This window comes from Photinus pyralis, unplaced genomic scaffold, assembly GCF_008802855.1.
Source record: "Photinus pyralis isolate 1611_PpyrPB1 unplaced genomic scaffold, Ppyr1.3 Ppyr1.4_LG1, whole genome shotgun sequence".
In the NCBI taxonomy this organism is placed as follows: Eukaryota; Metazoa; Arthropoda; class Insecta; order Coleoptera; family Lampyridae; genus Photinus; species Photinus pyralis.
Genome location: NW_022170249.1, coordinates 3,842,163 through 3,855,403, shown reverse-complemented (window position 1 = coordinate 3,855,403; position 13,241 = coordinate 3,842,163). Strand labels below are relative to the sequence as shown.

The window sequence follows — 13,241 nt, the reverse complement described above, 5'->3', positions numbered from 1 at the left end:
AGCCCGGTAAGTGTTGCTTAGCGACACTTACCGGCTCTGATGCTGTTATAACTCACCTACCGGACTCAAAATGATAGTGTAATCGAACATCTACCGGACAGTATGAAATAAATAATAATACATTTAGACGAACGAAGCTTGCAGTCCTTGTCCTTGAAGGAATGCAATTTCATACATTCTATTCACAGGCAGTAAAATAGGCAGGTTCCACATTTTTACTGAAAGCGGGAGATTTTGTTATTAAAAAACGATCAAAAAAAATTTGAAGGCAAAATATTGTCCGTTGCAAGCAGGCAGCTACATCATTTCCACATTCACATTTGATAACTAAATTTCGCGAATCAGCTTTTTTTATAACAATGCAGCATTGTGCACAAATAAATCGGTCCCAGTTTACGTGAATTCGTATACCTACTAGAGCTGAGCGATAAATGAAATTGTTATCGATTTATCGATAAGTCTGTTCAGTCTGATAATTATCGATTAATCATTAATTGATAACTATCGATAATTATCGATAACTTTAATCACTTATCGTTAACTTTCGATAATAATCGACAATTATCGATAAATCGTAAGGCTAATTTTCGATAATGATCGATAACGTTTGATAATTATCGATAACTTTTTATAATTATCGATAACTTTTGATAACTTTTGAAAATAATTAATAATGATTGTTAGCTGCTGATAATAATCGATTATTATTATTATTGCCACGAAAATTGTCTATCTCTGATATTTATCGATTAATAAATAAGTAGCGGAAATTATCAAGAGAAAACTATCGATACTTTTTCATAAATCTCATCGATATATATTCTCAATCGATATATTACATCATCCATGCGTACACTCGCTAACATTTTTGTTTTTTTGGTATTGATATTGCGAGAGATAATTTAAATAAAACAGGATCTTTTGATGCTCAAGTTGTCTGAAATCAAAGGTGATCAAGTGGACGATAATCCTCAAAAATGAGTACAGCAGTAGGTTGTGAATTGTGATCATATGGCAACTCAACAATGCTCTTACATCGCTTTTGTTGGAAGTAAACTGGTATACCTAAACATTGAAAAGTTTATGTCGTTAAAAATTCTCTCGATAATTATCTATCTTAATAGTTTAGTTGTGAGATTAATCGATAGATTATCGGTAATTATAGGTTTATCGACCAATCCTTTAACATTTTCGATAAATTACACCGGTCTACAGCATTTTTGCGCATGGGACATATATACCTTATTTTTATTGCTTCTATAGCCACAAATAAGAATTAGAACAAAAAATGGTTATGTATTTGTTTTTGTGTGAAAAAAATGCAAAAAACCTAAAAAAAAAATACCTATAGAATCCTACTTACATAGGCATGATTTATTAAATGGTAACGTTTCTACATTTATAATTTGTTTATCTTAGAGTCTAAATGTTTAAAAATGTAACAGTTTTGCTGTTTTTGTCATGTTCAACTGAATCTGATCCATCATGCTTCCAACTTCCTAGCCTTGGGAAGGTACCTAAGTTCCATTGTCTCGAGAAAGTGTTGTCCTTATTCCAAATAAGCTCCCATATTATCCTTAAATTGATCTAAATGAGAATGTAACCTGTGCATCTTTATTCTTTAGAGACATTCTATACCCCATGATACAAAACCAAATCCTGTCAGCTCGTCATAATTTTCAGTTCTATGGTTTCCCAGGAAACACTGAACGGGAAACCATGGACTATTGCCTTAAAACTGTTCCAGGATTTTTTTTCCTCTTTGCTAAGTAACCGCGGAAAAATATCACCCTCCATTTTTCTTTTTTTAGGGAAAACAAAGATTCCGCTTTAATTTTCGCCCCTGAAAGCTTTCAATCAAACCGCTGTAACTTTTGTAAAAGCAAATATTTTCGATGTCTTAATCGCACTTTTTATTTATTTTTGCTTATTATAGTCAGAATATATATTGTGTAAATCCCATGCGCAAAAAATTCTTTTTTTGTTGACCGGTCGACCATTTTTTTTAAATTTATCGATTGACTATCTATTAATCGATAATTATCGATAAGTTATCGATTAACCATTGAGAACAAATTTCGTCAGAATTTAAAAGAAAAGAGGTTAACGACCTTTTTATTTTGTATCAAAATTGCCAGGTGTGACGTGTGATCCTAGATCAGGGGTCGGCAACCTGCGGCTCTTTTGATACCTATAAAGTTGCGGCTCTCCGTATTTATCTAAAGAAATTAGTTCATTTGTTCGAAATTCGCCTTTTTAATTAATCTTATTTTGTATCAAAAGTATACTTGCAGCAAATAATTATCTAATTTTTGACACTTGTTTACTTTCTGGTATTCTTTTGTTTTTTTTTATTATAGCCAGCCTACTCCGATGTATAAACACGTAATTAATTAATGAGTAGGTACTTTTGTGAAATAACCTAAACACTGCGGAGTTTAAGCACAGGGCACCCCTTATAAACATTTAAGAGAAGACAAAAGCGAATAGCGAAATAAAATAGTGGTAGTTCCATTTGAAAAAGAATAGTTATAGCACTTTGAACAAACGGCATTGAAACAACCAAATATTCAGGATGTTCTATTTAAAAAGATCAGTTATTAATTGACATCGTAAAAATGGAATGGAACACCCTGTACATTCAAAAATAATTTCTGTAGATCCGCAACCACCAATATTTTTACCAGGTATCTATCAGCTATGTAGGAAAAACCGACGGACTGTTGCAGGACCCTGTATATAGCCAAAAACTATAATATTGAATCAAAAATTATTTGTGGCTCTTTAAGAATTGGGAAATTTTGTAAATTGTAATTTTTAGCTCTTCCGTTTCAATAGGTTGCCGACCCCTGTCCTAGGTAGTTTAACCGGTGGCAACGGTTTAACCGACACACACAAAAATTAAGAATAGATAGGTAGGTACATTTAATTTCTGTTACAGTGATCAAGGATGCCTGCGTATTTTTTGCTTTCCTGTTCAAATGTAATTCAATCTTCCTTAAGGAATGTTAAGTAAGGTCACGATTCATGAAAGGAAGAATGTTTATCTTACGTCATTCAACATCCTGTGTGCCACATAAATGCCTTATAAGTACGTTTCTTGGGTATCTAGAATTCTGTATACAACAATTACAAATCGAGATAGTGGGTTCATTACAGATTCCTGTATAATAATTAACAAAGGTAAAAAACTGACATTATTATTCATCTTTCTCGATGGTAGAGACATCTACGTCTTGTAATTTAAACTATTGAAAACAGTCACATATCCTGCCATTTAACCTGCGCTTCTGATAGTTATAAATTCAATGCTAAAACTAAACGGGCGCGGTGCTAAATGGTTAAGTAAAAACAAAAGCAAAAAGAAACCGTTAATTATTAAAGGATCGGTAAGTATAAAGTATATAAAACTCGAACTTGAGTTTAATGAAATTGATTGTTACTTTAGAGAGCCCATTACTGTTTAAATTTCTGGGTGGAAAAGTTCAATTCTTGTCTATAAGACATGGAAACCTTGGGTTGCGCTAGCGACCGATGAGAAGAGCAAGGGATGGCAATTTATGGCATCATAATGTTGCATATCGGAGACATCGTAGTACTACCTGAAGAGGATACTGCCATACTTTGTTATTTTCGCGTGCCCGTAAAGCAAATGGGCCACTGAATTGGCGACGAAACCTTCTGCTACTGCAGCCAATCTACAGCCACCGAACTGTTTTAAGTTGAAGAACTCCACTGGCACTTGCTAATATTGTAGCGATCATATGCCAAAAACAATGTCCGGTAATTAAATGTAATTTGTCACATTTTAGAAATAGATAATGCTATTTTTTAGGACTATCGTATTGGAACAGGTGTTTAGTGACTACCTGATTGGATCTGGAGAATAAATCTTTCGTTATTGACATCTGCACAGATTATAATACTAATATTGTAACCCAGTCTAAATCTGTAATCACAAAAGATCGCTGTAGGTACATTTTAGAATAATAAAACTGACATGGTCATTAGGCATTACCGCATTAGGTTTGAATGTGGATCACAACATTATTTGGTCGTTCATAATGTGGATGATTTCTTTACCTTTACCTCATTAAAATAAGCAAGTAAAACATGAAGTTTTATCTATACCCTTTCCTGCCCACCATTGTTCATTCACTTTAAAAATTCATTTGGGGAGTAAATCTTTTACTACACTCAATTTCCCTTATTTGAGGGGATGTACATTGAAATTCTTTAGTATGGGCCATTTTTTAACATACATGTTAAATTAATATGAATATTAATTAGGTAAATTTCCAAATCTGTATTACCGACAACATTTTATGTGGGGCAATAATATTGCAGATGGCGCATAAGATGAATATAATTCGTATAAATTTAGTGAATTATTTTATTTTTGATAATGGAATGATTATAATGATGATCGTGAATAAAATCGTATACGAACCTCGACGAAAGGTTATTTTTCTTAGAATATAATCACCCTCGGCGCTGCGCGCCTCGGGTGATTAAAATTCTTCGAAAAATAACCTACTTTCGCACTCGGTGCGTAATATACTAATTTTACTACTCTGAATAATACAAACAGTTCTGTATCATGTTTACCTATTTGTCAAAGTAAGTACAATGAACCTTATATCATTGTAAACAGAAACCAACTATTTACCGTTTAAAAAAATCTAAGTTTGCGTTATAACTCGAAAATTATAAAAGAAGAATAAATATTAATAAACGTATGCAAAAAACAAAAGCATATCTTGAATAAGCTCTTAAAACTACAAGTCTCACAGTGGGCGTTAGTTTTCTTGCCTGCTAGTAGGGAATACTCATAATATGTCTATGGAATAAATGCGTTATTATGATGTTCTTTCATGAAATTGGCGAAGGAATTAAGATTGAGCTGTTCCACGATGTATATACGGGCTGCGTAGACATTCTTTTAAATGAATACATACGTATGCATCGTATCAAAACATTAGGAATTTGCGCACCCTAAATTGCAGTAAAAATGTGAGATAGGTACCTATATCATAGTTCGACATTTCTAGTGCAATATTAATTGCAATGTTAACGGGTAATACTTTTTTTTGGTATCGTGAACGTTCTTAATTATGTCAAAGAGGATGGCCAGAGTCATTAATCGATTAATCTACAAGCGTCTTTCGGGAGAGGACCGTGTCAATGTTGAACGAAAAGTCAACGTTTCGCCCACTGGCCACTTTAGTAGGTATAAGGGGCTTCATCAGGACAAGAATCAAAAATAACAAATAATTGATGTCACCCTAGCCAGCGAGGTAATCGCCAGAGAATTAACCCACTGGCAAGTAAATCTAGCAGGAATAGGTACTCGGCGACCACAAACATTTTTTGTGGAAGATCAAAAAAAGTGGTGGTTATACTTGATGGATTCGGAAACTCAGCTGCGTCTGGGCAACGTCGGTGGTTTCGGAACGGTTTTCACAAGCCTCAGACAATCAGAAGGAGGAAATGGCGATTCCAGTAGGGAACGGGCGGTCGGTCAATGGGGAATAATCTAAAGCATAATTACGGCGCACGGAAACGGTCGCGATTTGACAAAGCGGGAACGGAGGCACAAACAAAAGGCTCCCTCTAAATCACACCGAAGAGAGCTTTCGGATGCTGCAAAGATACCTAATTAAAATTACGGGAACGGTTAAAAAAGATTATAATTAGTTACGATGTCGTGAGATCCTTATCGGCGGCTAAAACGATGCTACAAATTAAAGCAATTACTTTGCTTTTACCACAGATATACGTCTGTGCTTTTACCTTCTATTTCCAACTCCTAGAAAATAGAATACCTAAATAGATAGACCCGGAACTACAATTTCTCGTAAAAAAGCGCCCATTTCGCGATACTTTTGAATCTCGGTAGCGTATAGGTACAGCTAGGAGCAGGTGGTACGATATGTCCTAAGGTGTATAATCGGTTCGCTTTTCTGTGTTGGGGCGTGAAATATAATCGGGAAGGTAGGTAATTGAATAACACGCAGAATTTTGTGCATAACAAAAGACAAGACAAGAACACAACAAGGCGATACCAGGGAAACCTTTTTGGGCCAAAAACCCCGATATAACACACACAATTTTGTTTTGTGTATATGACAGCAAAACGCAAGAGAAAATACCTACACAAATAAAACATCTCAAAATGTATGCTACAAATCATGTAATTGAATCAAATGCAGTTAAACAAATTCATACAAACACAAGAGACATCATAAATGCAAGCAAGACAAATCGAATCAGGTAATCAAGTCAAATATGCAGTCAACAAGAACGAAACACAAGTTGAAAATATGATGAACAAAATCAAGTACAAAACACATCTACGGTTCAATTTAGGCAAAACAACTCGTAGAATGGTAGGTAAATTGCATGTACAAATCAGATTACGTCAAAAGAATCAACTTCTTCGAAAAATACAGGATGGTACACCATTGGCATCTCCGTAACAGGAGGGTTACACGTGCAGGTTAAATGGTGGCAAACTAGTCCCTTTTTGTGACTAAAAAACGCATTTGGAATTTTTGAAAAATAACTACATCACCGAAAAACTATAAATGTCAAATTTTGTTTTCATTTTCCCTTAGTCCTAGCGCACACGGAGCGACTGTTCTGCAACTACAGTTGCAAACTAGTTGCGCGTGTAACTGTTTTGTAACCTCGACAATGTATTGGAGTGGGAAAGTGCACACGACGCGACTGGTGCGCTTTCCCACTCCAATACATTATCAAGGTCACAAAACAGTTGCACACGCAACTGTAGTTGCAGAACAGTCACTCTACCGGCACTTTTTATTTTATCCTCTACCTCATTCCGTAAAAATCCCATATGGCCTCCATAAGAAACAAAAAAGTGATTTTGTAGTGTCTACATCAAGCGCATTATGGAATTTCTAATAATTAGATTCAAATTTCCGAAAATAAGTGTCCATAGGTGCTAATGAGAACCGTCCATTTCCGACCGTTTGAACTAGGAAAATGAAAACGAAATCGATCATGATCGATGCCGTTGCCATTCCGTTAACCGACGCTAAAGGCCAAGTTTTGTTGTATAAAATCCCTGTTCCCACGCATCTGCGCAGAACGGTCAAAGGCGAAGCCTTCGTGGTTGTTGTATACACGGGCGTTTGGTATTTTCCCATACTGCATTTTTTACAGTTGTGAGGTGTGTTGTCTAATTATAGGGGTATGTTACAACAAATTCTCCCCGTAAAATGGCATTTGCTGCTTTTCCATCATTTTTTGCTCTTACTTCGTTCATCAAACTACGTGCTAAGGAACGCTGAAAAATATACAGCTGTTGTGTCCACCTCCCGTGTCGTGTCGGAGGGCGGTACTGGAAAGTGTGATCGAGCGACACCTTCTTGCTCATCGCGTGTAACATATATGTACGTTCTGTGGAAACAAAAGCGTTTCTTTACCTCCTATCATTCTTGCACTATGGTTGTATAAAGTTCTCCCCCACCTCCATAAAAAATTTTGGAGCTGCAAAAAAAAGTTCCTCGAAACTTTAGCTTCGGTTTAAATTTGACTCTGGCTCTATATATTGTAGTTGTTGACTAGAAAAAATCGTAACTGTAGGTACCTACGCAGGGAACTAGAAACCGAATTCTCTTCAACAGCGATGTATGTGAAAGAATATAGTAAGACGAACACCCTGTGTGTTATTTCTGCACATCTCGTCATCGGTTAAGGAAAAACCATTTAAATCTTAAAAGCGTGTTTTTTAATACTCTTATAAGAAGGAAGTATTTTTATCTATTTTGTTATCGAATGAGGATGATGTGGCTGAATTTAAAAATAGTAGGTAATTGTTAATTATACACAATGTTCGAAATCATGAGTTTTACTGTTTTATGTGTTTTATTTTTGCTGTGCTTTCGTGTAAGTAATTTGTCTGGGGCTTCAACATGTCGGCAAAAAAAAGAAGGATATGTCTACATAACATTAAGATGTTCGCTTAACACTCAGTTCTTTCCTGTAGGAGACAGTCCAATTACGAATTTAGAATGTCTTGATTGTAACATCCCCGTTCTTAATCAAGAAACAATTCTGAAGAACTTTGTGGGGAACACCTTCAATTTGAGCAGCAGTAATGTTCAAGTAATAAGTGCAAATGTGTTAAGTGAATTTACTAACAAAACGAAACGGTTCTTTTTTGAAAATAACAAAATTGATTACATTGCGCCAGAAGTGTTCAGTCATTTTTCGCAACTTGAAGAAATCAATTTTCGAAATAGCAAAATATCGCATTTACCTGCTGGAGTCCTTAATAGAACATTTGTAACAAAGCTAACATTGTCTGAGAACAGTTTTTCAGCCATCGACCATGTTTTTGAGGGTTTGAAAGTAACGCGACTAAATTTGTCGTCAAATCGTATCAGGGAAATTGCGACAGATACCTTTTCTAAAACAACATTTATCGAAGGGAGTTCATTTCCACACAGGCAACATTTAGACTTGGCCAATAATATGATAGAAAAGCTACATCCAGGAAGTTTCAAATGCTTTGACGAAGACAATTGTGTCAACATTCTTGAGTTGAAGAACAATCAACTCACGAAAATAAAAAATGGCACCTTTCTGGATAATCGTCATCTTAATGAACTATCCCTGTGTAATAATTTCATACATCATTTAGAATCGAATTCATTTCGTGGTTTAACAAACTTAAAATCGTTAACTCTGAGAAATAATCGCATCGAAATTATACCCGTCAGTCTGTTTGAAGATCTACAACAACTTAACACGTTAGATTTGTCCGAAAACTTCATTTCCTCCCTTCAGTTACACGCGTTTTCAGGATTGACCGCTCTTGAGATTTTAAACATTTCGCATAATAATTTGGAAACTTTCACTCCTACGTACTTATTCCCTTTGGGACAGTTAACAGATTTAGATATCAGCGATGTAAAAGTTCATCGACTCGATTTAAAGGAAATCATGCGTCACAATTCTAAATTGAGAAATATAATTTTAAATGACAACTTTTGGAAATGTAATGACTTGTTAGATTTTTATACGGAAATGAACAAGTTCGGAGGATTTAGTTCCCCTACGCAACACTACGGCGTTCCCAATTTACACGGTATAGCGTGCTCACCTCGAGAACTGGATACGTATAATGATTTTACATTTGCCAAATTTTTAAAGATTGTTTCCACGGACGCGCCCCTTTCGGATTGGTTTAACTTTTCGCCTCCTACAAAGGACGAACAGGATCATACGATGAAATACTTACGAAATATCCACGGTATGTTTATATTTGTTCTTTTTAGTATCGTCGTGCTGATAACGTGTTATGTGATAAAACTAGTGATGCGATGTTTATATGATAATAATATTGTCAAATTTAATCGCTTGAGCTTTCTTTATCTCCCCGGCCAACGAAACGTTCAAGTGTGTTCTTAAAAAAAGGAAATGCATGTATTATTTAAGTTTATATATGTAGTAATTTAAATTCAATAATATCTATAGAAAATACAGAAGTAATTTTGTGTAAATAAGATTTACGAAGTACACCTATTGTTATCAAGATTACTTCCTTAACAAAATTTTGTGAAGAATTAAATTAATAGCTAATTATGCCATATAATTTGACATTAAAACATTTGATTTGTGCTAGTTTTATTATTCCACTTTTCGAGGAGTTGACGCATTTGCTCTGTTATTTATTACCTACCTATACTATAGCAATATGCCTATTTTACACTAGGAGGACTCAGACTATAGTATAGCAGACTATAAATTTTTTTTTCTCTAAAACAATTTGGGGAGCTAGTAATTGACTATAAAGGAATTACCATTGAAATCCCTATGCTGCGTCGCGTTAGGCACCACCCGGTATACACTCTACCCTGTATGAATTAATTGAACTATTTGGTGTAGTTCAAAATCGTCTGTCTGACGTACGAAAGAGGTTATTAAGGTTATGTATGTTATTGTTGATGTGTAGGGATTCTTATTTTCGTACATGGTGTTTAAGAATTAAGTATTCTACCGAATTGCTAGACGCAGAAGTAAAAATGTACGATGTTTGGATGTGTACTAAAAATTAAAAAATAAAAATCGAATCAATGTCTGCTCAATTAAAAAAAATAGTAATTGTGAGAACAATGTCTGAAGATTTATCAGGTGTCAATATCATTATAATAATAGGTTTAGGTGTCTTAACTTTTATAATATTATTCATTTTTGCCAAACGTCAGATAATGCGATTTGCTTTACGATCACGTCGAGGTCCGCATGTTCCAATTGGTCATGATGCGAAAAAGGTACGCTTTAATTTTTGCTGTTTTGGAAAGTGACGAGAACTCAAATTGTAGCTGATTAGACGTGAAATAGATAGAAGAATAGATTTAATTCCTCGTATAATTTGTGAGCCTCAACTTTTACATAACACAGACTCGAGATACATTTTATACCCAGGTCAACAAATTCCTGCCCATTACTATCGTTTAAAAGCAGTGGATGATGTCAAACTGTTAGGTAGAATCTCAAGTTCACTAGCTCGAGCACTTTCCTTCATATTTTAGAAACTGAAATAAGCCGACAAGATCATTGTTTAGTAAGGTATCCAAATGATAACCTCCGTGCATATTTACTGACTGCATTGGCAGCACCATTGAATGGCACTGGGCAAAGGATTATACACCAATTTTGTGATTTATACGATCACGCTCGGCATGATCCCAATCATTTTGGAGATGAAGAATACCAAGCGTACAATAGGTTACTCTTGAAACTTTTAGATGCGTAAGTACCACCAAGTATACGCAAATGTCATAAACCAATATTTTAGGGCAAAGCTGCTCAAATCATTTAACGGTAGCCGCAAATCGTCTCCAAACCGCACTCCTCATAAAGTAAAACATCACAATCAGGAGAAAACACGAAGCTTAGATCCGTCACGTTTACGACCCATTGAAGATGAGATTCTCTGCATTTCGGAACACATCGAGTCTAGACCAACTTCACTGTCCCTTTCTACTCATTTGTCAGATAATGAAACATCAGTATAACATTAAATGTATTAGATGTTAGATGTCGCACTTTGCTCTCTATTGAAATATTGCTCTTCACTCAACTCAAAAGTCCAAGTGTTCCGATATACCTACCTACATAAGTCACTGTGTTGCAAATGGAGTAGTATAGATGCTTTTGTGATTTTGTTAATGTTTGTTATAAAACAAAGTATTAAACCATACACCTTATTTAGGATCTTACGCCTATTGTTCTGAACTAAATTACAGGGTGGCCCATTAGTGCGTGGGTGGAAGATTGTGGGTTCATTAACGTAGTACATATCTAAAATTCGTTGTCCATAGACATACCATACATCTATGGTCGGGGCATATCGAAGGACTCTTAAGGCTACAACATAAATATATTTTTAACCGTTTTTAACAAAATTCCAATTGTTATACAGGGTGATTTATATCAAAGTTGCATTTTTTTTAAATAGAACCCCTTGTATATTATTGCATATTTCGAATTCTTGGTCAATTTTAGTATGAGTATGACATGATATCTAAAAAATCGTTTAGTCGCAATTCGTCATTTTTTCAAAAAGTAGATGTTCAGTAAAAATTGAATATTGCAGTCATCATAAAACCATTGTTTAAATAAAGTATTTAAACAATGATAAAACTTAGATGGCCGTAACTCTGCAGTGATACTAATCATCAAATGTATTAACATACGCCGAACGGTCAAGTTAAACTTTTTTTGTGACTTTGTAATTTTTCTTAATGGAACTACCAAGTTTTTTTATTGCATCAAGGGTAGGATTTCATTACCTTTCTAATGATATATGATATATCTAAAGGTGGGAATAGACCAAGCAAACATTGTTGTGCAACAGTTGAACAACAGTCGAAAAACACACAAGTTGACACAGTGAGTACGTGTTGCACAACAGTTGTGCAGCTGTTGCCGAACTGCTGCGCGGTGTTCGCTTACGAGGCGGTACTTCAAAGGAGATGTTGCCCTACAGTATGCAGACAGCATCTTCAGTGTAGACGCGTATATGGGTCAACTTTACTGGACAAACACCGGACAAAGTAGGCTGGTCGATGTTGACCAACAGTTTGTCGACAATGTTTTCTCCCCACGGAAACAAGTTAGCCAACAGTTGCCTACCTGTTATTCAACTGTTGCACAACAATGTTTGCTTGGTCTATTCCCACCTTAAGCATGACAGTATTTTTACCTTGTAAGTATACATATTTTTTGTAATTCAACAATTCGATTTTCAAAGCCTCCCAGTATAATTGTATAGTAGGCCGTTAAAAATTCAAATTGCAAAACAAAACTAAAAACCAAAATGAAAACAATATCAATTATTTAAATAAATGTTGAAAATGTCTACCAAGCATTTGTCGATGGGTTCAGACAGGCCCTCTTTGACACGACGAAGTATGACGTAATTTGTTGTAACGGGGTTTCCCTATGCAGAAATTTGAAAGAATGCAGAATCTAAAAAGAATATAACCTTGAGCGTACGTAAAGCGTAGGTATGTGTATTTATCTACGAGTAATGTTACTCGTAGGTATTTATGCATTGCAAGAAAATTAATTGTTTCATTAAATATGACCGGATTCTTAACCTTAAAGAAGCTAAAGGGGAATTATCAATATAAACCAACAATCGCGGTTAGAAATGCAAAATATTATTTCAGATGTAAATAGAATAGGATCATAAATACTGCTTTACGTATGTACACATTGACAAAAAAGTAATGATCGCCGAATAAGTAAATCGTGCAGCATACGCATAACGCAACCAACATTTAAACATATTGTGCAATTTGTAAATGCGAACCAACAAATTAAGGTACCTATCTCCTCCTTGAGGAAACCCACGGAGTCCGATGTGATAGGCATGTTAGTTGATTATGCTGGTATGCTGCAGAATTTACCTATGGTAGGCGATCATTACTTTTGTCAATGACCACACATTCAAAATGAAGTTGTAATAAAATCAAAGCAACGACAGTCAAAGTATATATATGGAACGCCGTTTTACTTTTTATTACGAAAGTTTACAATGTAACATTATAAACAACAGTTAATTTTATTTCCCGATTTATTATGTTTGTTGTTTTTATGTGAAACATTAAATATGTTTGTTTAAAAAACTTCACTTAATTGAAATGATGTATGAATTATATAGCAATGTGTATAACGAAAGTTTAACAATACAAATCAAC

At 34.9% G+C, this 13,241-nt stretch overlaps 2 protein-coding genes and 1 long non-coding RNA gene across 3 annotated transcripts; all 3 read left to right on the top strand.

Moving 5' to 3' along the window:
- Positions 1 to 3,275: 3,275 nt before the first annotated feature.
- Positions 3,276 to 3,885, top strand: LOC116160450. The gene is made up of 3 exons (XR_004143226.1): positions 3,276 to 3,389; positions 3,449 to 3,783; positions 3,836 to 3,885. It is a non-coding gene; the product is annotated as an uncharacterized LOC116160450 (long non-coding RNA).
- A 3,970-nt stretch (positions 3,886 to 7,855) lies between these two features.
- On the top strand, positions 7,856 to 9,475 carry LOC116159475 (leucine-rich repeat-containing protein 70-like). The gene is made up of 2 exons (XM_031472452.1): positions 7,856 to 7,914; positions 8,015 to 9,475. Exon 2 carries the CDS (start codon positions 8,503 to 8,505, stop codon positions 9,439 to 9,441), a length of 939 nt encoding a protein of 312 aa, XP_031328312.1. The 5' UTR covers positions 7,856 to 7,914; positions 8,015 to 8,502; the 3' UTR covers positions 9,442 to 9,475.
- A 463-nt stretch (positions 9,476 to 9,938) lies between these two features.
- On the top strand, positions 9,939 to 11,252 carry LOC116179730 (uncharacterized protein C1orf43 homolog). The gene is made up of 4 exons (XM_031499555.1): positions 9,939 to 10,304; positions 10,356 to 10,518; positions 10,566 to 10,785; positions 10,832 to 11,252. The coding sequence occupies exons 1-4, from the start codon at positions 10,107 to 10,109 to the stop codon at positions 11,049 to 11,051; spliced, it is 801 nt and encodes a 266-aa protein (XP_031355415.1). The 5' UTR covers positions 9,939 to 10,106; the 3' UTR covers positions 11,052 to 11,252.
- Positions 11,253 to 13,241: the final 1,989 nt, after the last annotated feature.